Source organism: Paroedura picta, chromosome 15 (genome assembly GCF_049243985.1).
Source record: "Paroedura picta isolate Pp20150507F chromosome 15, Ppicta_v3.0, whole genome shotgun sequence".
NCBI classification, from domain to species: domain Eukaryota; kingdom Metazoa; phylum Chordata; class Lepidosauria; order Squamata; family Gekkonidae; genus Paroedura; species Paroedura picta.
Window position 1 is genome coordinate 5,171,856 of NC_135383.1, and position 23,423 is coordinate 5,195,278.

General features: G+C 49.9%; 2 protein-coding genes across 20 annotated transcripts in view; one reads left to right on the forward strand and one right to left on the reverse strand.

The window, feature by feature from the left end:
* Window positions 1-10,586, reverse strand: part of MORN1 (MORN repeat containing 1) — a 91,256-nt gene extending 80,670 nt beyond the window's left edge. For 7 of the 9 annotated variants that reach the window (XM_077312389.1, XM_077312386.1, XM_077312385.1 and 4 more), the window contains exons 1-7: window positions 10,512-10,586; window positions 9,298-9,595; window positions 8,449-8,520; window positions 7,363-7,461; window positions 5,567-5,677; window positions 5,143-5,233; window positions 4,412-4,499 (exon numbers count right to left, since the gene is read on the reverse strand). In XM_077312389.1, the coding sequence (XP_077168504.1) occupies window positions 4,412-4,499; window positions 5,143-5,233; window positions 5,567-5,677; window positions 7,363-7,461; window positions 8,449-8,520; window positions 9,298-9,355 (519 nt within the window). In that variant the 5' untranslated portion in view covers window positions 9,356-9,595; window positions 10,512-10,586. The other 2 variants (XM_077312392.1, XM_077312393.1) reach the window with 2 other exon arrangements.
* RER1 (retention in endoplasmic reticulum sorting receptor 1) lies at window positions 10,581-22,892 on the forward strand. 11 transcript variants are annotated; one of them, XM_077312398.1, is made up of 7 exons: window positions 10,581-10,731; window positions 16,404-16,516; window positions 17,374-17,493; window positions 18,342-18,441; window positions 19,251-19,329; window positions 20,684-20,819; window positions 21,401-22,892. In XM_077312398.1, the coding sequence occupies exons 2-7, from the start codon at window positions 16,409-16,411 to the stop codon at window positions 21,488-21,490; spliced, it is 633 nt and encodes a 210-aa protein (XP_077168513.1). In that variant the 5' UTR covers window positions 10,581-10,731; window positions 16,404-16,408; the 3' UTR covers window positions 21,491-22,892. The 11 variants fall into 11 exon arrangements, with proteins under 11 accessions (XP_077168513.1, XP_077168516.1, XP_077168518.1 ...); XM_077312401.1 differs by having other exon boundaries at window positions 17,389-17,493; XM_077312403.1 differs by having other exon boundaries at window positions 16,404-16,489.
* The last annotated feature ends 531 nt before the right edge of the window (window positions 22,893-23,423 follow it).

Sequence of the window (23,423 nt, forward strand, 5' to 3'; positions counted from 1 at the left end):
CGTTAAGCTCTGGGTTCTCCAATTTAAAGGATCGGGCAACGCGACAGGCCCTTGGCGATGTCCTGCCGGTCAAAGGAGACAAGAACGACCTTTATGGACCAAGGGTCTGTCTAGGAATAGGGTGGCCATACGCATCCAGGAGGGAAGGATCACAGTTCACTGTGTGTGCAGGCAGATGGTCTAGGTTCAAATTCTGCCACCTGCAGGTAACGGATATTGGGAAGAACTGTGGTCAGAGTGGTGTAGTGGGAGGTCCAGGTTTGAACCCTCGCTCCGCCACAGAAGCTTCCTACGTGACCTCGGGCCAATCATACCCTCTTCAGCCTAGCCTAACCTAAAGAGAGCCAGCCTGGTGTAGAGAATCTAGAGTGGCAGTCTCTTAATCTGGAGAACCGGGTCTGATTCATAGAATCATGGTATTGGAAGGGATCTACGGGGTCATCTAGTCCAACCCCCTGCAGAATGCAGGAAACTCACAACTATCTGCCCACCTTCCTGGGGGGGGGTTCCCATCCAGGGCTGACCCAGCTCAGCTTCCAAGATCAGGGGTCCATCTAGTCCAACATCCTCTCTCACAGTGGCCAACCAGTTCCCGTGGAAGGCCAACAATAGGGCAGAGAGGCTGAGGACATCAGAAGAGCCCTGCTGGATCAGACCAATTGTCCATCTAGCCCAGCATCCCTGTCTCACACTACAGACAACCAGTTCCTCTGGAGGGCTGAGGCCTCCCTCTGATAAGAACAAAAGAAGAGCCCTACTGCATCAGGTCAGTGATCCATCTAGTCCAGCATCTGTCTCACACAGGGGCCAACCAGGGCCAACAACAGGGCAGAAAGGTTGCCTTCTGTCTCTCTGATTCAGAGGATTAGTGCCTCTGAATGTGGAGGTTCTCCTCAGCCACGCTGGCTGGTAGCCATCAATAGATGCACCCTCCTCTGAATCTATCTCATCCCCTTTTAAGACTGTTTATAATCTGTTGCCATCATGACATCCTCTGGCAGCAAATCAGTTCTAAGCACTCTCCGTGTAAAGTAGCATTTCCTTTCGTCCATCCCGAACCTACTGCCCGTCAGCGTCACTGGAAGCCCTTGACGTGTAGCATTTGGGGAGAGGGAGAAAACTTTCTCCCAAACCGTCCTTTTTTTTAATATTAAACAGAAGCAAAACTTCTTCAGAAGTCTATGTTTTCAAGCTGTCAAACTTGCCGAGCAGACGCAACCTGAGCGGAGGATCAACCTATTCCTTCAGTCGGTTCCTGTTTTTCCAGCAAGATGATAACAGCTCGGAGAGAAGTGTCTGCTCACCGGCTCCCCTCAATTACGCAGAGCGATTATTGCTGTTGGCAGCCTCGGGGAGCTTTCAATCACATATATACATGGCGGCACGGGCGTAAATATGATGACTAACAGATCTCGGAACATTTAATCTCCAGGAATCTTTTTTTTTTTTAACCAATATAAATAAATGCAAAACAAGAGCTAATTTCACGTGAGTAACGTCCTGCCGCTTTCGACAACGCTGGGAAAACATGCAACAAATATTTTTCGAAGACATCTCTCTGACACACGGAGTCACGTGTGCGAGAAAGAGCAGTGGAATAAAATAGTCCAAGCCAGCGTAGCTGAGATACAATTGAGCCAACCCACATCCTGTGGGAAACAGGATGTTGGACTAGATGGGCCTTTGGCCTGACCCAGCAGGGATTGCCCTGTTAGGGCTGCTTCCAAAATTCTCCCGGCCCAAATTTCTCCCTGGGTTCGGGAGTTCTGAATGGCCTAGTCTTGTTGTCAAAGCACGGTCAAACCTCTTCTTTGTCTTTTTTGTGTTCTTGCACAAAGTACTCAATGCACGCTCTTTACTGCAGCTGCTCTCCTCTGATGAGCAGGCTACAAGTGAGCAATCGTAGAATCATAGAGTTGGAACGGTCATCTGGTCCAACTGGTCCCCCTGCAGAATGCAGAACCTTGGTGGGACTTGTGTGGATCAGCCATTCCACGACAACTCTGCAGCAGAAAGTCTTCGAAGCCCGGTTGGGACCTTTTTTTGTTTCCAGAGGAGAGCTCTCTAAGCAAATGTTAGAGAGCCATCAAGTGGCGGAAAACCGGGCACGACCCCAAAAAATAAAAAACCCAGGAGCTCTCAAGTTCTCCAGCCCAAGAAGAAGAGAAGAAGAAGAAGAGTTGGTTCTTATATGCCGCTTTTCCCTACCTGACGGAGGCTCAAAGCGGCTTACAGTCGCCTTCCCATTCCTCTCCCCACAACAAACACCCTGTGGGGAGGGTGAGGCTGAGAGAGCCCTGATATCACTGCTCAGTCAGAACAGTTTTATCAGTGTCGTGGGGAGCCCAAGGTCACCCAGCTGGCTGCATGTGGGGGAGCACAGAATCGAACCCGGCATGCCAGATTAGAAGTCCGCACTCCTAACCACTACACCGAACTGGCACCGAGGAGGTTCCTGCTTGTTGCCAATTAACATGATTTCAAGAGCAAGATTTCAATTAGCGGTACTTCCTCGCTGCCAAGGCCCGAATATGCTTGTGGGCACTTAGCGGCACGGTCGGCGGGTCAGGAAAATATTTATGCCAGGCCCCCTCCTGAGCCATTGTGGATTTTAATACAAACTCTGTTTGCACCCCGGGGAGTCGATGCACAAGCTTAGGTACGGGAGACCGTGAGATGCTCATTAGAATATGAATCTGCAATTGTCTGCATGAGCGTGTAGGGCAGCGTAGGTATGTGACGCCTTAGGGTTGCCAACTCTGGGTCGGGGAACTCCTGGAGATTTTGGGATGGCACCTCAGGAGGACAGTGGGGAACAGGGCCATAACGTCTACCTACCAAAACAGCCATTTTTTCCCACAGAAGCTAATCTCTGCAGCCTTGGAGGCCTGTTGTAATTCTGAGAGGTCTCTTGGCCCTGCTAGGCATGCTAGCCTCAAGGCAGAATCTGGGGACCCCCTGAAATTACAGCTCACTTCCAGACTACAGAGATGTCCCCCTGGGGATGTCTACGGCATTGTAGCTCACGGAGGTGCCTGTCCATCCCTGGATCCTCCTCCAAATTGCCAGGAATTTCCCAAATTGGATCTAGCAACGCTACTTTTCCCATCCTGGGTGGTTGGCAACCCTTTGGAAGCGAGGAGCAAGCCAGAGAGAGGTTTTTTTAATGCTGTGGTTCTACTTAGCTTGCGGAACACCCTCCCGAGGGACTGCCGTCCGGTATCTTCTCGGCCGTTCTGAAAAGGAGACGGACAGGAGGCCTCGGGAGGTTTCGGCGGGGAGCGAAGGCATCTCCCTGAATTTTTAAAAATAACTACTGTTTAATGGGTTTTAAATGGGGAGCTCTAGTAGACAAGCCTCCTCAGTGGGCAAGTGCTTAAGGCTCATGGGATTCTTCAGTTCTTGAAGGGCTCTGGATTTCCTTAACAGTGGATGAATTATGCAACAGGCACTGCACATAGTTCAACGTGGGTGCTGTTAGGCAGCCCTCGCATTACTCAGCCCTTCAGTAATGCGTGCTATCGACAGCCTGCCTCACAGGGCTGTTGTGAGGGGCACAACACGTGCAAAGTACTCAGCATCTACCCAGATTCCCGCACTTTTCCGGGAGAAATGCAAAGTATCTGGTTGGGATGCAGAACGCCCTCAAGCGCTTTGGATTTGTACCCCGTTCCCTCCCCTTTGTTTGTACAAGGTTATTGAGGGGCTCTACAGTTTTTGGCAGGGTTGGGATGGTTCCGAAACTCGCCGGCGACCGTGAGATGCTGCCTGCCGAAATGCAAACACGCCGGGTCGGTGGCGTGTCTGGATGACAGCCTCTGACAACTTCACAGACAGAGCAGCAGCGGGGACTCGCTTTTTAATTTCCGACATTATCACGCATGGGTGCTGCTGCCGCCTCTTCTGGGCAATATGACAGGACAAGCCATGTGTCAGGGTGGAGAGCAGGAAAGCCGCAAAAGCTGGGGGGCGGACGGACTTTGAAAGGACCGAGAAAACCTCTCCGAATACGCAAGCAAGAAAAACGGATTTACAAAAGGCAAACCCGCCAAAACAAACATGGTAGTATGGTGCAGTGTCACCGCATTCATTTAATTCATTTGGACTCTGCCTTTCTCCCCAAAGCATCTTATGCCCTTCTCCTCACCTCCATTTTGTCGTCACGACACCCCTGTGCGGTAGGTTTGGCGGAGAGACCCTGATTGGAATAAGACTGGGGAGACCTGAGTTCACAGCCTCTGCCGAACCGTACAATCTGTGGCATGACCTCCCTAACCTACCTTTCCTTAGCATGCAGAAGGTCCCGGGTTCAATCCCCGTCACCTCTTTCTAAAAGCTGCAGGTGGGAGGTGACATGAAAGATGCCACCTGGGGCCCTCAAGAGCATCCGCCGGTCTGTTTGTTCACGTACCTCGTAGACAGCCCCATCGGCACAGCGAAGCAGCCCGTGGCCTTGCCTCTGGTCCAGGATCCAGTCGCCTTCATATTCATCCCCATTCCTGAAAGAAAGAAAAAAAAATGAGCCAAGAGGAAATGCGTAGAGGGATTGGCGATCCCGTTCGAAACGCAAGATTCTTGCTGAGTGAGAAAGAAAGAACACGACCACCACAATAATGTGCGTGGACGTGTCCAATATATCATGTCATATATTATAATCGTTATACATTTTAATTATAATTTGTCCTTCTGCATGACTTGGGGTGGGTAACTGTATTTAAAAACTGTGCTAAATACACAGGACAACATTCAGTGGACGCACCCACCACACTGTGTCAGTATTCCGAAGGTCCCTGCAGGCTCAAGGGGGTTGGGGCTCCCTGGTGCAGGGGCGGATTTTGCCTGACCCTTCCTCCTCCCTCCCTCCAGCCTCCCACGCAGGTCTTTGTACATGGGGGTGTTTTCGGCACTGCCTTCGTGGGGATTAAAAGGGTCTCTAACGGAGGGGGCCGATCACTGCCATGAGCCCGTCATGCTTGTGTTTTTAGGCCCCCCCCCTCCGCAATGTTTTTATGTGATTGTTTTTGCTTCGATCAACATTCCAAAGATGCCTGGAGCACATTATTTCGGGACATATGTAAATGCTTCAAATAAATAACTGAATGAAACTGGGGAGGTCGGGGGGGGGGGGAAGATATCCCTTACTTAAGCTTAATTTTCCCTCCTCCATGTCTTCTGTTTTTATGGAAGCTGCCTTCGTATTGCTGTCCTTCCTTGTCGGTCAGTAACCCATGGCCTAAAAAGAGGCGGGGAAAGGTTGGGATGGAAGGAAGGTTAAGTAAACTGGGAAAGAACAAAGGGAGAAAAACAACCGGTTTTTGGAACTGATCTTCACCATGACACCACGCTGGCCATGGGAGCCAAGTTTGGGCTCATCCTTTCCTGTCTTTCCCCTTGCAATCTGCCTAGTTCCTTAGTGAGTCACAGAACCCGCATTGCTGTCCGATGGCCATCTATCCCCTGAAAAATGTTCTCTGCGGAGGTGATCCCTTCTCCTGCTCTCTTGCTCTTAAGGGTGTCCAGAATCAGCCATCCCCAAGACAACCTCCCGCCCACGTTTTGTTCTTACCTTCACGCACTCCATAACAGAAGTCCCCTTCGTATATCTGGCCATCTTTATACTGCATGACTCCATGGCCGTGGAGCTCCCCGTAGTGAAACTGGCCCGAATAAGTATTCCCTTGAATCAAATATACAATAAAGTAAAACACCGAGTGAGCGTGTGGAGGGGGAATTCCTCCAGCAAATGCAGCTTAATAATCCCTGGCGTGCCAATAAAATCCTTGACCATCCCTTTCTCTGAGAGTGGCGATAGGAGACATTACAAGTGAATAATTACCAAGCGACTTTTTATTACCAGGACAGCTTAATGAAGAACAAAGGAAGTGTTCATGGGGGTCTTTACCTTACAAACTAATGGAATCGTAATCCATATTCCTCCAGGTCTTTAAAACCAAGGTATCTTAATGTGGCATTTAAAAAAAAAGGAGTCAAAGTATGTTCTTTATGGTTAAAGGAGGAATAAAAAGTACTTTCATTTCATAGTCGACTTAACAGCTTTTTGATAGCGCACACTCGTTCAAAGTCTCCTGGAACGGAAAAGGGGAATCTGTTATAGTCAACGCTAGGAGCGCCCCAGAAGGAAGGTCTGGTTTATACGTGGCAGAAGAGATGCCCCATGCAAGGGACCTAGGAGCCACACTAAATTTTACGGCAGCGACAGGACTGACCCATACCCATTGACACCATGTTAGAAAGATTTACAAAATGCAGCAAAGGGCCCCTGGTGTAGCGAAACTGGGAGAGCTTGTGTTTCCCCCCTCCACTACTACTTGATCCTATTTAACTGGAGTGCCTGGGATTGAATGAGCCAGCTTGGCATAGTGGTTAAAAGTGGTGGCTTCTCATCTGGCGAGGTGGGTTTGGTTCTCCGCCCTTCCACATGCAGCCAACTGGGTGACCTCGGGCTTGTTGCAGTCCGGATAGTGCTGTTCTCACAGAGCAGTCCTCACTCAGCCCCACCTACCTCCCAGGCTGTCTGTTGTGGGGAGGGGACAGGAGGGCGATTGTAAGCTGCTTTGAGACTCCTTAGGGACGTTAAAAGCATTAAAAACAACTCTTCTTCTGTATGCCAAGCAGATGATCTACCGCTAAGCTGTGGGCCCCCTTGCCAGTGGTCTGACTAAATGCAAGGCAGGTTTCATGTGCTCGTGCCTTGTTTCAAGTTGGCTCCAGCTTGTGCAAAAGAACTGCACGACCTTAGTTTGCATGTCCAGAGATCCGTAGACCGGACAGACCTCCTCTGCAAAGGTTGCAACACAGTTTAAATGAGATAAAGCCACAGAGGAACCTCACTGTCTCACCCGCGTTACATCAAGGGCTGAGTCCCCTTGAAGGAAGTTAAACTAATTTCAGAATAAACCTGCTTATAGCCATGTGTGAAGCCATCTTACACCGTATCAGACATCTAGCTCAGTTTAGTGGAGCAAGGAATGTCTCTCTAGGACCTGAGGGCAGAGAAGGATCTGTGGCCCTTTCTCTGGGGATGTCTGGATGGAACCTGGGACTTTATCCAAAACACATGCTCTGTCACTGCATTGTGGCCTGGATCCATAGAGAAGGACGCATGAGGCCACGTCACATATTATGAAAGCTAGAAGCCAAAGGCTTCTGTTAGGAATTACATGGCACTATGACAGGATGGTTGCACATGCAGGATTTTGACTGCAGGATCAAAATACTAGGCCAGTGTGACTATTCTGTTAGCGGGGGGAAGAGACTGTGCCGTTGTTGTATGTCGTGATGGATTAATTCCAACACAGGAGGATTTGGGTACGCGCTGCATGCATCACCAGCCATGCTGACCTGTATATGCCCAGTACCGAAATCCATTGCCCACAATTTCTCCATCTACAAACTCGCCTTCGTAATAACTCCCGTCCTTAAACAGCAGCTTCCCATGACCTAGAAAAGCAAGCAAAACCTTCAACACAATGCTAGTGATGAAAACACACAATGAGATGTCATTGATCTTTGAAGGCTATCAGTGTGCAGAACTCTTAATTCTGACATAAATACGCACATATTTAAAAAATTGGTTTTCCCATCCTGCTCCTTGACAAATAGAAACACCGTTCTAGACTTCTAATTGCAATATCTTTCTACAGATTTCTTCTGCCAGACTTCTAATTACAATATCTTTCTACAGATTTCTTCTGCCATCCAGTGGTAAACACTACAAATGTCTTGCCAAGTGATTCACCTCTCTGGGGTGGAAACTGAAATTTAATTGATAAGGCAGGAGTCTTAACCAGAACAGATTAATGCTTTTGACCTCTCTGTGAAAAAAATTGAACATCAATGAGGCTAAGTAAGAAAAAGTCTGACTGCCTAGTCTCGTTTTTAAAACTTGGCTCAATGAAAAAATTAACGATTTATTTCAAATGTCACCTCTACCCGTTATACATTAACGAACCAGTGGAGCACAGTGGTTAACAGCTTGTGCTACAAGACAGAATTCTCAGGTCAACCATGTCCTTTCTGCCACACTGAAATCACACGCTTACTCCAAGTATCTCCAAGGTAGTGAAATCTCACCCTTACTCTGCTGTGGAGACTAAAAGGGAAGGTGATTGTAAGGTGCTTTGAGACTCCCTTGGGTAGTGAAAAACGGGATATAAAAACCAGCTCTTCTTCTAAAAACAAACTTATTTCTAACAATATTAAAATGATAGGCGCCAAATTGATGACAAAACTTTTTCAATATACTATGTAAGACAAAAGAAACTGTAGATTGGACATGAAACACTGATGAAAATATATATAATCCATATGAATCTATTTTTGCAATCAATTTTGACTTAGAAAAATAAATCTATTAGTTAGCACCTGGCACGTTTCCTTTCTGTTTTGCTCTCATAGCCGTTCTCTCATAAAGCACATGTTGCTTACCGTGTTTCTTTCCTTCCTTCCACTCCCCTTCGTACTGGAAAAACGAATTAGGATAAATATAATGTCCATAACCTGAAAGGAAGAGAAGCAACAGGTATAAGAGCTCTCAGAATTACAGCAGAAAATGGCTGCTTTGGAGAGTTGATTCTATGGCCCTCCTGTCCCTTTAACATTGCCCTCCCAAGGCTTCAAACCCCATAATTTCAAACTATTTCCCAACCCAGAGTAGCAACTCTACCTATCCTACGTATATTCAGCTCCAAGTGGCTCCATTCACTAAGAAGAGGGGAGAACACAAGAGGGAAGGCGGAAGTAGGGTGGCCAGCTCAGGGCTGGGAAATACCTGGAGACTGTGGGGATGGAGCTGGAAGGGGGCAGGGATAAACCTCGGTGGCGTTTAACGCCATAGAACAAATTTAGGGTCCAGTGGCGCCTTTAAGGCCAACCAAGTTCGAGTCAAGGTATATGAGCTTTCATGTGCACACCCACTTCCCCAGGTGCAATACCTTGAATCAAACTTTGTTGGTCTTAAAGGTGCCCCTGGACCCTAAATTTGTTCCGCTGCTCCAGACCAATAAGGGGACCCACTTGAGTCTACCATGCCAGAGAGTCCACCCCAAAGCAGCCATTTTCTCCAGGGGAACGGACCTGTAAGACTGGAGACCCCCAGGCACCCTTAAGCAGAGGGCCAGCATACTACCTCCTAACGTAGAGAGCCTTCAGAATAGACTGCTCCTGGACATGGAGGCTCTATTGAGCTATCCCAGTCGCCCCTTTGGCATCCCCTCCGGCTGGGTCCCCTTCAAGCCTGACGTGGCCACACGCCCAGCCCAACACACGAGCTCTCACCGTGCCGGAGCTGATTTTTCATCTCCCCCCGGTACAGGCCCGGCCTGGAGTCCGCCATGTCGGCCTTTCCCTCCTCCAGGACGCTACATCTTAGCAACCGGTTCGCGGAGCCGATTGGTCCTCCCGTAGTTAAGGGGCGGCGCTTCCACGCTTTTCCCGCCGGGCCTGCTTGATTGGCGCCTGCGCACTGCGTCCCCCAATCCCCGGCTTGGTATTCGGCCAAGGGCAGCTGCTGCGGAAGGGGCAGGAGCGATGCTCGAGCAGCTCCCGAGAGAACTGGGGGCAGTCTTGCTACGGGCTATAATGCAAGAAATTGAGGAATAATTAAAAAAAAAAAAGGAAGAAAGGCGAATTAGTATTGCAATTTATTCATTTATTTACTTATACATCGCTTTCTCCCTATTGGGAGCTCAAAGCGCTTTCCTTCGCTCTCTACTTGGCGTCGTGGTTAAGAGCGGCGGCTTCAACTCTGGAGAAGCGGGTTTGACTCCTCACTCTACATGCAGCCAGCCAGGTGACCTTGGGCCAGTCACAGATCTCTCAGAGCTCTCTCAGCCTCACCTATCGCACAGGGTGGCTTTTGTGGGGAGGGGGAGTTTTGTAAGCCGCTTTGGGACCTGGGTATAACCCTGGAATGAAACCACCTTTCCAGAGCACAGAGGTCAGAATCCCTGGCCGCTTTGGAGGGTGGACTGCGGCATTCTACAAGGGATGCCAGCCTCCCGGTGGGACCTGGAGGCTCCCCAGCATTACAGCTCATCCCCGGGCTGCAGACATCCTTTCCCCTAGAGCAGGGGCAGTCAACCTGTGGTCCTCCAGATGTCCATGGACTACAATTCCCATAAGCCCCTGCCGGCAAACAATGGCAGGGGCTCATGTGAATTGTAGTCCATGGACATCTGGAGGACCACAGGTTTGACTCTCCCTGCCCTAGAGAAAAGGGCTGCTTTGCAGGGTGGGCTCTCTGGCCCTTGTCCTCCCCAGACCTCCAGGACTTCCCCAGCCTGGGTCTCCCCCCTTCCCCATTGCCATTCCGAGAGGCAAAGGCATGCTGGTCTGGGGTAGTCAAACGGCGGCCCCTCCAGAAGGCCGTGGACTACAATTCCCAGGAGCCCCTGCCAGCGAACGCTGGCAGGGGCTCCTGGGAATTGTAGTCCACGGCCCTCTGGAGGGGCCGCCGTTTGACTCCCCCCTGGCCTAAACGCTCAGGCCACCTGGACTACCAGCGGCGGGAAGGAGGCGTGGCGGCGCGGCCCTCGCCCGGCCTTCCGCGGCCTCCTCCTCCTCCGCTTCCTCCGCGCCCCGGTAGCGGAAGCGCTCCCGCCGGCCTCGCGCCGCCATCTCGGGGAGGAGGAGGAGTCGGCGGCGGCGGCTCTGCCTGGCGAGGCGGGGCACGGGAGGCGGAGGCGGCGGAAGACCCGGCGCGGCCTACCCGTAAGTGCCCCGCGCGCCGCGCTAGGCCTCGCCGTTGCCACGGGAACCGGACGGGGGGCCCCGGGAGGCGCGCGGGCGGGGGCGGGCCCGAGGCCCAGGTGCGTGTCCGGGGAGCGGGCTGCGCGTCGGTCGCCCTCGCCGTGGCGTTTGGTGGGGAAGGGGCCCCTCCCCGGCCACCATGAGGGGAAGGGGCTCCGGGTTGCCATCTCCAGGTTGGGAAGCTCCTGGAGGCGGTGGGGGTGCAAGGCCAAAGTGGGGCCCAACCTACCGAGCTTCCTTCTTCTCCAGGGGAGATGATTGCTGTGTTTTTTTGGAGAGGAGCTGAGATTCTGGGGGGGTTCCCCAGGTCCCACCTGGAGGTTGGCACCCCTAGTAGAGGCCTCCATCCGAAGCAGCCATGTCCTCCAGGGGAATGGATCGTTTGCAGATGAGCTACAACTCCAGGGGATCTCCAGGTCCCGGCTGGAGGCTGGCAACCCTAGGAGAATGTCATAGAATTCCCTCCCCCCCCCCTCTCCAAAGCAGCCATTTCCTACAGGAGGACTGATCTATTCTGGAGATGAGCTACAACTCCAGGGGATCTCCAGGTCCCAGCTGGAGTCTGGCAACCCTTTAGAATGTCATACAATTCCCCCCCCCTTCAAAGCAGCCATTTCTTACAGGAGGACTGATCTATTCTGGAGAAGAGCTACAATTCCAGGGGATTCAATGTATTCTGGACCGGTGGGTCATTCCCTCCTGCCCCTTAAATGCCAGCCTGTGATTTATTTCTCTCCTCCTTCCCCCATAGGCCATATTGAGGTACAAGGGGGGCAACTCTGTCTCCCCTTCCAGTGCCTCTCATTGGAGGGGTTCCTGTTCCTTGGTGGACCTGTTATTTTCCTCTGCGCTCTCTCAGTTACCAGTCAAATGCAAATCTGGGAATTGGCTTTCGTTTCCCACCCACTCACCAAAGCTAGCCTGAGCAAGGGTCACTTGCTTCTCCCAATGCCAACCTGCTGGAGGAGCACCATCTTCCATTTTTCTCCTTCCCTCTAGAATGTGGGTGGGTGTTGTGTCAGCTGCTTCCCTCTCTGCAATGCCATGTGGATTTTCTCTGCCCCCCACCCCCAGCCTGCCTTGCTAGGGTCATTTTCTCCTAGGGATGCCAGCTTCCAGGGGGGACCTGGAATTTCAGCTCATCTCCGGGCAACGGTGATCAATTTCCCTGTAGAAAAATGACAGCTTGGAAGGTAAACTGTATAGTGTTACACCCGATTGAAGTCCATCCCCTCACCAGAATCACTTGGACCTGGGAGAGGCCACAATGGGCCATCCGGTCCAGCCCCCCACTTTCTCAGAGGCTCGGGGGGGTGGGCATTTAATGTCATCTCAAAAGCTATGGGTGGCAGTCTGTAATGCTCGCACGTGGTAGAAGGAAGCGTCCTTCAAGGATCTGGAACATGCACGTCTGCGTAGAGGCTGTGATGGTGGTGATTCCATGGGAAGTGGGTGGAAGAATCTTCCCTGCAAACTGCCAGGGAGCAACTTCATTGTGGGTGTGGGGCGTGGGGCTAGCGTGCGCTTTGTATATGTGTAGGGTGTTGCTTCGGGTTAGAGAGGTTTGGGCACTGGGAGGAGAGGGGGTCCCCTTTTAAGTGGAGGCATCCGTCTTTCTCTAGGTGTGCTAACTTGGAGGCAGGTCACCTTGGCAAGAAGAAGATTAAGGTTGGAATTAAAGCTATTGACGCTTCACTTTGGAACCTGTTGGCTGTTCCTCCTTCCTTGGCTAGCTGGGCGGACGGTGTGATCATAAAGGGCGTGGATGGAGTTTTGTCATAAGAGTCTGCCTCTTGGTTCACACCCTGTATTGCTTTCTTCTCTCCTCCTGTTGCGTTCCCCCCCTCTTCTGTCTCTTATTGCATGTTTAATTTTCTCTCTGCCCTCCTTTTCCTCCAGGGAGGAGTCTAGGGGTGGTGTACATGGTTCTCCTCTCCTCATCTTAGTCTCACAACCACCTTGTGAGGTAGGTAGGTTAGGGAGAGAAACATGGACCGGCCCAAGATTCCCCGGTGAACTACGAGGGTGCCTGATCCAGCTTGGTGCTTGAGCCACTGCACCGGACGGGCTTGCTGAGCTTCACAAAGCCTGCCTGGCGTTCTGCTCTGGAAAGGCTAGCTTCATCTTGTCAGATCTTGGCCCCAGTTCACACCTGGAGGGGAGACCCCCTAGGAAGGCCAGAATTGCTATGCAAGGGCCAACCACCTCGATTTGTCTCTAGTCCTGAACACCCTACAAGACTTCCATAAGTCAGCTGTGATGGCAAAATGCACCCCTCTCCATCTTGTGGGCCACCCCACAAAGACTATTTTTGCTTCTCTCTGACCCCCACTGACATGAGCTCTGTGTTGGAACAGCATCAGCCACGTGCAGAAACTGGGCTGATGTACGGAGCTGCTTCACCCCAAGGCTTCCAGGCTGGAAACAAAGCAGCTCGCTTCATTCGTGAAGGATTTGGTGGAAAGGTTCTGAACGCCTAGGAAGAGAGGAGGGCAAAAGTCACTTCCTTGTGTGGCGCAGCTGGGCCTGCGCTTTGGTGATCAGGGACCAAGGGAGCGTGAGCTGGAACAAGAGCTGCCGCGTGTCCAGAGCTGGCCGCTGGTTTCCTGGCACCTGGTGGCTAAGGAAAGATGGCGGCAGGAGTGGGAGTGTCTTTTCAGATTAGAGAGGCCAGCCTCCAGGCGGGGACCTGGGGATTCCCCTTGAATTACAGCTCGCCTTCAGGCAGCAGAGATCAGTTCCCCTGGAAAAAAAATGGCTGCATTGGAGGGGGGGGGCTGAATGGTATTATACCCCATTGCAGTCCCTCCCCAATCCCTGCCCTCTGCAGGCTCCACCTCCAAAAGCCTCCATGTTTTTTCCCAGCCCGGAGGCAGCAAATGTATTTCAGACCTTCTCTTGCCTTCAGAAGCCGGGCGTCCCCCATGTGTAAAAATACGGGTCCGGTCGATGAGGCAGCTGAATGGCCACATTTTAGGAAATCCAGGAAATCTTGCAACAGGCAGAACGTTATGGCAGAGCTGATGTTAACAAGACTGAAGCGAGGTGTTCCAAAAGCAAGAATTTGTGTGTGTGATTTTCTTTCTTTCTTTTTTTTTTTGCACTCTTCTCTGAAAATGACAACTTTTCCTCTGCTGTTTTCATCTCTGCTGCCTTTGATTCAATTGATTAAATCAGGGGTAGTCAAACTGCGGCCCTCCAGATGTCCATGGACTACAATTCCCAGGAGCCCCTGCCAGCGAATGCTGGCAGGGGCTCCTGGGAATTGTAGTCCATGGACATCTGGAGGGCCGCAGTTTGACTACCCCTGGATTAAATGTATAGAATTTCCTGGGCTTCAGATTAATTTTTTAAAGGTTTTCAAAATCTGAGCAGGCTCACAACAGAGAGAAAAAAATATTTACAGGGAGAGGCAGTCCTTTTGAGTAAGCGAAGGGTATTCCCTGCCAATCACGTGCCCTGACCTGAACAGATTGCTTGTGCAAGGTTTGCTTGTTGTGTGTAGTTTTTTGGGCTTTTTTTTTAAACGTGAAGGGCAGCTTTAAAACATAAAACATTGAGGAGCGAATGGATCAGCAGGTTAGCCCGATGTTGTCAGATCTTGGAAGCTAAGCAGCATCAGCCCTGCTTAGTAGTTGGATGTGAGACCTCTAAGGAAGTCCGAAGTCTCCCTGCAGGGGCAGGCATTGACAGATCCCCTCGGAGACCCTCTTAGGGTTGCCAGGAGAACTTTCCTAGCTCCTGGAAAGAAGCTTCCTGGTTGCTGCCCTTGACTTTCTGGCATGCTTCCCCCTTCTGCGTCCCTCCCTCGTTCCCGGGCATTTGGCTTCTTGGCTTCGGAGCTGGAAGGGGCAGGGTTACTTTCTCTCTTGCCAAACCCCGCCCCCAGGCATGACAAATGAGGAAGTCACGTCAGGTCCGTATTGCGAGTGTGGTGATGTGGCACTGCAGCCAGCGTCCGATGAGATTCTTTTGGCTTCTCCTCGAGGAGGAAGTGTGAAGTCCCCCTTTCTCGCCTTCGAAATCGAGCCATCCTGCAACCCCGGGTGCTTTCTCTCCCGATTGCTCTCCTTCCTTCCACAAAACGGCTGCATTTGAAGGAATGCGCAGGGAGTTCTGGTGGTCCCGCAGGGGAGGGGAGCCCTGGATCTCTCCCACTTCCCAGGGAAAAGCTGATGCTACCAACATAGACGTTGTGTATTTTGTATCGGAGCTGGAGGCTCCAGAATGGAGTTGTGTGGCTAGATCACTTGAAAGTGTGTGACTTTTGTCTGGTCTCCAAGCCTGTGTTGTGGCTGTTCGGCCAGCTTTTTGCGGCTACTCTCTTTTATCGGTTCCTTCGCCGTTGACAGCAGCCCGCTGTGCAGAAATACCATAAAAAGTTTTCCCTGCCAGTCAGCTCCCTTCTAGGAAAAAGTTCACAGCCTTGCTTGCCAGCCTCCAGGTGGGGCCTGGAGTGCTCCTGGAATTCCAGCCGATCTCCCAATGACAGAGATCAGCTCTCTGGGAGAAAATTGGCTGCCTGGGAGGGTTGACCCCATGACCGCATAACCTCTGCCCTTCCCAGGTTTTGCCTATTCATAGCCTACCTTGTGTTATGATTACAAACCAGGTATGCCCTGCATTTGAGCGTCCCTTTGCATACCCAAGCCCCCTTCTGCAATTCTCTGTGTGTGTTAATGGAAAGGGGAGAGGCCAGGAGAGAGTGATGGTGTAACCTTTCCTTGCCTGGTCAGTCCCTGTTCTCTTCCTTAATCGGAGGAATAGTAACCCGGGAAGGAGTAGTGATTTTAGACAAACAAACAGCTGGGGAGTTGCCAGCCAGACACTCATTTTGCGTGCATGACTAGGCTGCTGCTAATTGCATTGGAGCAGGGCCATGTTCCACGGCGGCCAGGTCAGCAGAGTGCGGGTGACGAGTCCGTAGGGCAAAGGGCACTTCAGTCGTCCGATTTCAGACAATGTTCGGCAGGTGGTCCTATCTCCGTGACATTTTAGGAGAAGCCTTAACTTTATTGTATCTGATTTCTGTCTGCTGCCGTGTATTTGCCTTTCCGTTGTCCAGTACGAAGCCGCGAGAAACAGATCCTTGTTGGGAGTGCTCAACAGTGTCTTTCTCTGGGCTTTTAAAAAATGGTCCCTCCCCGAGAGAGAGTGCGGTGTGGAGGTTTAAAGGGTTGGCCTAGAACCAGGGAGGCCCGAGTTCAGATCCCAAATCTGCCACCTGTTGCACATGCTCCGACTAGCACACAAAACTAAAACAGGAAGGGGAGAGCTGTGTGTCTCTCTCTCGTTGTCGGAAAGCGGGCTAAAAGAACTCAGAGATGTGTTATTCCTTTGTGACCTTTATGGACTCACTCCGGAAGCTCTCTCCTCGCCAGTATCCCCTCCTTGTTGTGGGTGGAAGAAGCTTCCACATGCTCAGGCAATGTGCCTCATCTCAGTGCCTCCGTCTTGCCAGGGACTGCTTGCGTTTTCTCATCTAGCATTCACTGGGCCCGACGGCGCAAGGGCAAAACGCTTCCAGGCCGGTTGCGTCTTCCCGCAGCCTTAACCGAACGCCTTCTCGTGCGTGGTGAGCCCGGCTAGCCAAAAACACCATTGTGTCTTTTCTTCCTTTTCTCTTTCCGCAGCAACGATGTCCGAAGGGGACAGCACCGGCGAGTCCATTCACGGCAAACCTTCAGTGGTCTATAGATTTTTCACACGGCTCGGACAGGTTGGTTTGGCATCGGGTGTCTACGAGGTGATTAAAACCGGCCCAGAACGCGTTGGGTGTGTTTCCTCAGAATCAAAAGCTCTTTCTGGGCACAACGCAAAGCCCTTGGTGCTGAACATGCAATGGCATCGGACTGACTCAAGGGATCCGAAGGTCCCGTCCGAGGCTGCATGTCCGTGAAAATCTTTTCTGGGGGGCCTCTGTCTAAGGCAGGCCTTCTCAGACAGGGTTCTGGGAAACTCTGGGGTTTCTTGATGGCCCTGGAAGGGCTTCTGCAATGGCTGGGAGTTAATTAATTTAAAAAAATTGTTAAGCGTTAATTCGGTATATGACCATATAGGGTCATGTCAACCTGGCCTCCCCCCCCCCCAATGGCCAGTGATGGGAAGGGGAGGGGCCCTGGGTGGGTGTGACCACAGCTCTGCTTCCCAACCATTTTCTGCACGATCGTGCCACTTTGGGGGTTTCTCGAAGCCTGAAGTATGTTTCAGGGGCTTCTCAAGGCGTAAAACAGTTGAGAAAAGCTCCAGAGACCCCCAAAGTGGTGCTCATGGATGCCACCGATCTTGCTAGTACCTCCATTGGCTCCTTTTGAGCTTTTCAGAAAGTGGGTTGGGACCACCGGAACATAAGGGTAGTCGTGTTGGGCCGCCCGTCCAATCTGCGTCACACGGTGGCCAAAACCCAGGTGCCACCTGGTGCTCCACTTTACACTTTCCCCGAGAATCAGCCTTCCAAACAGTGATTTAATCTTGGTTTGGATTTACGGTTTACAGAGCAAGGGCTTGTCTTTAGCCGCCCTCTGCTGCTGCTCCGGGAGCTTTCAAGTTTATGCCGCAGTTGAGATTTCCTTGCCCTTCGCTTTTGTGATGAGTATCTCACAGTTCCCTTTCTTCCAGATATACCAGTCCTGGCTAGACAAATCTACCCCTTACACCGCAGTACGATGGGTTGTAACGTTGGGTTTAAGTTTTATCTACATGATTAGAGTTTATCTACTACAGGTAAGAGACCTGCACATCGGTCGCTAATCCCGAGGAAGGTTGCCGAGTCACCACATCCACGATAGCGGTACCTCTTTGGCAAGGATGTTTCTGCTGGGTGGGGGAGTTACTGCTCTTCCCTGGCTCACCCGCCTTAAGGGGTGGGGGGATTACATTCTGTGCTGGGGATAATTGTCTGTGTAGATAAAAAAGGCCACAGAAGTAATTGGAACTGTAACGACAAATGAAAAGGATGAATTGAAGGAAGAGGCCGCTAATTTTTCTTAAACAACGGCTTTCTGTGATAAAGAATTTGAGTATAACAAGCCTGACCCGAGAGCCGCTTTTAGTTGGTGTCAGGCAAGAAATGGTGTCACACTTCCAAGTGAGTCATTTCTTGGGAATAAGGGGTCATTCAGCATCTCCTTAATTGATTTGGGAGTAATAACCTTCATGTTTCTCTGCTTAGCCTATAATGGGATTAGGACCTAGTTATATTGAATGAATGAATGAATGAATGAATGAATGAATGAATGAATGAATGAATGAATGAATGAATGATTGGAGGGAGGGAGGGAGGGAGGGAGGGAGGGAGGGAGGGAGGGAGGGAGGGAGGTTGCGTTACTTGGGATTTTATTTTCTTGGCTTTAAATTTGTGATGATTGTGATTGTAGCCTGCTTCGAGCCACGGGGAAAGTTGGAACATGAGACTTTTAATTAATGTTCTGCCTCTGAGGCAAGGGTGCTTGAATCCTGCAGTCAGATTATTGCTCGAATCCTCAGACTGATGTGCATATTTTGGGTTCTTCCTGTGCTTCATGCTGTGTGCCTGTTGGATGTATGTAATGTTGTTTTCCTCTCCTTCCCAGGGATGGTACATCGTGACGTATGCCTTGGGGATCTACCACCTAAATCTTTTCATAGCTTTTTTGTCGCCAAAGGTAGATCCCTCCCTAATGGAGGACTCAGGTACAGAGAACAGCAGCTGCTTTGCTGGAATCTTTTGCTATTTGGTCACCAGTTGGGGAACAATTGGGCGGGGAGGGGGGTAGATATTGGGAAGATCTGACGGAATGGTGCCCCTGCCACATGCCTCCCCCCCATAATGGCCTCAACGGTTGGCAGTGTTGTTGGTTGCATTCAGTGCATTTGCCATGGCCTGTTAGAGCACTTTTGTCCGCTGTGGCAAGTTAGACGCACTAGGTCATGCGTTATTGGAAGTGATTCCCTGTGCGGAACAACTAGCCTTACCTTATCTGATGAAGAACATGAAACAGAGCCTGAGTCCTGAAATTCTGTCCCTGCCTTTTTGCAAGGCCTATCCTGAATAAGAGACTTTTCCACAAGTTTTCTTGCATGCACTTTAAATTTTCTTGCACGCACTTTAAATTTTCTTGCATGCACTTTAAGCATCGAGCCAACACCGGTTCTTGTTTTTGTTGCTCCCTGTGCTGCGTTTTCCAGGATTGCTTGCTGTGATACTACACGTACACCGTTCTCTAAATAAATAGCCTTGGTTATTTATTCTGAAGAGCAATTGTGCTCTGCGTAGCATTTGTACTGCGGACTCCTTGAAGCCCAGTATTACAGTTTGCCTTCTATGTAATAATCATCCAACCTTTAACCAGCTTGCGTGGATTTCTGGTTTCCTCGTGTCCCACGGCAGGGCCATTCGTTGACTATTATTGATTTACCCCCCGCTCTGAAAGTAGCAGGAATAGCTAAGGCGATCTGTGGAGGGTTTCCTTTAAAATCGTGAATTTCCTTGCTCTCCTTAGATGAAGGCCCTTCGTTACCCACAAAGCAAAACGAGGAATTCCGGCCGTTCATTCGAAGGTTGCCAGAGTTCAAATTCTGGTGAGTTTGTGAATTTTTTGGGTAGCTTTCCGTGGCCGGAGTGGGCAGTGGCAAATGAGATTAACGTTTGACGAAAGAAATCATGGTTGATAAAGCAGTAATATTGGTTAAAGCAGTACTACCAAAATACCCCGCTTTTCACTACCTGAAGAAGTCTCAAAGCAGCTTGGCTTCTCTTCTTCTCCCCACAACAGACACCCTGTGAGGTAAGTGAGGCTGCGAGAACTCTGACAGGGCTGGTTTTTGAGAACAGCCCTAAAAGAACTGTGACTAGCCCAAGATCACTTAGCTGGCTGCATGTGGGGGAACAGGAAATGAAACCTGGCTCCAGATTAGAGGCCCCCGCTCTTAACCACTACACAAGACTGGCTCTCACACGTGTTCTTAAAAGATGTGTGTAAATGTCACTGCAGGCATGCTTCGGAGAGGAATTCCCTCTGATACGTATCTTCGAAACCTCCTCGAAGACCATGATAACAGAACAAGCAGTAAAGGATTCATATTTTGGCTTACTTTTTGTGTACTTTGTGTTGCCTCTGCTCAGGACATTGCATAATTTCTCCTAGGACCTTGCCTGCCATTTCCGGTCAGTCGGCTAAAACTTTTCCAACAAAAAACGGGATTAAAATGAGACGGATTTAAAGGATTAAACCTTTATTTATCCCTGTCCCTCGTCTCTTTCATCATTCTTCTCATATTAGCGTGCTGCCATTTTCATCCTCTGCTCATGCCTTCCCTCTTAAGTTTGGGAGTTTAGCAGTCCCCTGGCCACCCAGTTGAGTCCCTAAAATAAAGGAATACATTTGACTCCTCTTCCACATGGGTTACTTCCTCACTTTTTTTTTGGGGGGGGGGGGGTAACCGCGGTTTGCTGTGAAATTCTGATTGACTAACAAAAGTTCACCCCTTCCTCCTAAACCAGAGTTGGACATGAGTTTGTAAACCGTGTTTCGATGAGCCCTGGGCCCGGTTTGCTGATTTGGATGTTAAAATGACAGTTAGAAGAACTGTAATTTGCCAGCATGTAGGAGTGGACAGGAGGGAGCGTACTGCGGATTGGGCCATGTGACCTCCGACCCGAGCTTAAGTAGTTCAGTTCAGTTCAAACTTTATTGCAGTCGTTCAGACCAAGTTGTATGAATCTAATACATAAAAGACCAAAAGAATATGGTCATTTGGTATAATGCAATTTAAAACAGATCATAAAATAGAACTTAAAATTATGCTACTTTAGAGCATCGGATTTTTATGGCAGCGGCACAAAACTTAGCCAGCTGAGTTGTCACCTGGGGGGACTTAAGTATATGGGATTTAGCGCACTGGAAGGAACTCACCAGCCGCTTTTCCTGTGCAGGCATTCTGCCACAAAAGGTATCCTCGTCGCGATGACGTGTACATTCTTTGAGGCTTTCAACGTTCCAGTTTTTTGGCCAATTCTTGTGATGTACTTCATCATGCTTTTCTGCATCACCATGAAGAGGCAAATTAAGGTAAGCCAGATGGGCATGGCAAGATCAGTTGCTCTGAGTCTCTCTCCCCCACCTCTAAAAAAGGGTGGTCAGAAGATAATCACAGCATGACTGCCGATCTTAGAAATTACAAGCGGGCCTGTTCCTTATGCTGGAGCAGTGGTTCTCAACCTGGGGGTCGGGACCCCTTTGGGGGGCGGACAACCCTTTCAGGACAAGCAGCTTAGCCGGGTCAGGGTGTGCCATCTACACGATAGCCTTGCGGGGTAGATTGAGCGTTCGTCCGTCTGGAGCAGTGGAAAAGAGCATGGTGGGACAAGAGGCAGAAGTAAACTGAGAAACCCCGGGAAAAAGAAGAATTTATATACAATCCTGAACGATGGATCTTCACACCATTGTTCGGTTTCGGTTTAATTTCTGTGAAAGAACACATGCATAGTTTAATGGCTGGGGGTCACCACAACACTAGGAACTGCATTAAAGGGTTGTGGCACTAGGAAGGTTGAGAACCACTGCTTGGAGGGTTTGGGGATTTACTGCATGAATGGACTTGTCTGGTGGGCACCCCCTGAACCCTTCCGTTTCCCCCTCTTCTGTTCCAGCATATGATAAAATACCGATACATACCGTTCACACACGGCAAGCGGAAATACAAAGGGAAGGAAGACATGGGGAAGACCTTTGCTAGCTAGAAGTCCAACGGAGCCCGCTGACCAACGCCCCGCATTATAATTAAAAGACCGGTTTTGAGCCATTTTGTAAGGACGCCTCTTTTTCCTTCATCTGAAAAGTCCAGCCGGCGGGAAGCGGCTAGGAAGCTGCGTTCTTTTGAGTTGTCAAAGGGACAGAGTCCCCTCCCCTTTAAAATCAGAAGTATTGCAGGAGGAATACTGGCCTTTAAACCACAATTTCAGTTTCTGGGGGCGGGGGCCCATTTGCGCCACAGATGGATATTTTTTTTTGTCTCTCCAAGGGCTGTTTTTTTGCTCCCTTTTTTGTTTTGTTTTTTTTTGCAGGCGCCAAGCATCTCGCAGCGCTGTATGTGCACAAACTTTTCATAGGCCGGGGGGTGATGTTAACCTTGGTGAGCCGCAGGGTTCGGTGGGCGGTTCACGAATGAGGGTTATCGCCAGTGTGTGATGCCTGTGCATGTATTGGGGAGGCAAAGTCACTTGAGAAGCTTCTAGCAGTCTTTCATAGGGTTGAGAAGGGGATCCTGGGCATTCGCTGACTCAGCTTGCAGCACGGCAGTGATGGGATGCAGGGATGACAGCCTGTTCTGCCATTACACCCCAGGTCCCGCTCTCCTATCGCTTGGATGGGAAGGATCTAAAAACGGCCTCCTTTTTAGCATTCTTGATTCCCCCGCCCGACTGGATCTCTCTTCTCAAAACTATTGTCCTTATTGTTTTTGCAGACGGCCTGGAATTATAAATATATATACATATATATATATATATATATATATATAATTATTTAGGAGGAGAATTATTTTGACATTTCTTCGATATGTTAAAAAAAAAAAAGATTTTAAAAATTAATTTAAGTTTGCTTCATGTAGCTTCCTTCCAACATACAGCAAGGACTTGGCCACGGCAGGCAGGATTTTAGGGGTATTAACACAACATTTAATTTTCAATCGAACATAAACAAATGACCTGCATGTAAAAACTTTTTTTTTTTGAGGGGGGAGGGGTGATACAGCTATCCGCAGATTTTATTAAGTGACTTTTAAAATTCCGAAACTTTATTAAAAAGACCGTGTCCCTTCTTTGGGTCCAGGAATCTTTGTGAAACCAGCTGGAAGGAGCGAAGTGTTAATGTTATTCCCCCCCCCTCCTCCCTTTTCCTCGTGGAATAATGTATTTGAGCTATATCTGTTAAAAATCCTTTGCACTACTGTATGAAGATAATTCTGGAAGTAACGGTAGCTGCTTGCTACAGATTCTTTTTTTTTTTTAATGTTCATCTGTATTTGGCAGAACGGTGATAAACCTGAAATTCCCAGTGCCATAAAAGTTTAGATTTCCCCCCACCCCTTTTCAGCATTATTGAAAAATTAAAAGGGTATTTTTGTCTGGTGAGTTCTAACAAGTGTTACGGAGCCTTACTTTTTCAAAAACAAATCTCTGCACTTAAAAGCGGTACGCAGCGGGCTAGATTGAGGAAGGACCTCCCTGTTTACCATCTTGTTCTTCAAATCAAGACAGGCGGAGCTCACTTATCCTGGGGTGTCTACAGTCAAGAGCAGGGGTAGTCAAACTGCGGCCCTTCAGATGTCCATGGACTACAATTCCCTGCCAGGGAATGCTGGCAAGTGCTCATGGAGATTGTAGTCCTTGGACATCTGGAAGGTCGCAGTCAAGAGCATAAGCATTCTCTCCTGTGTTACAGACTGAGCCCAAAACTAATTTGTGGATGGTATGAAGTTTATAGTGGGGACTTCAGGGAAGATGTAGAAAGGCAAAGGGTTTCATATAGCTTGTGACTCGGCAGAATAAACTGAATCACCTCCCTTTGAACGGTCTGGCTTTGGGGGACTGGAGGACTGAACGGATGGTGCAGAAACAGCCAGGCTGGTGGCTTACATTAATCCGGCTGTCGCCTTCCGCTTTTTCCTGCATC

Excerpts from the sequence above, each read along its gene's own strand:
- RER1 (XM_077312395.1), top strand. The coding sequence starts at position 10,910 with ATGAGGGGAAGGGGCTCCGGGTTGCCATCTCCAG. Across the intron at positions 16,517-17,373 it reads TGGCATCGGGTGTCTACGAG|TTCCCTTTCTTCCAGATATA; the intron begins GTGATTAAAACC and ends AGTATCTCACAG. Across the intron at positions 17,494-18,341 it reads TTAGAGTTTATCTACTACAG|GGATGGTACATCGTGACGTA; the intron begins GTAAGAGACCTG and ends TCTCCTTCCCAG.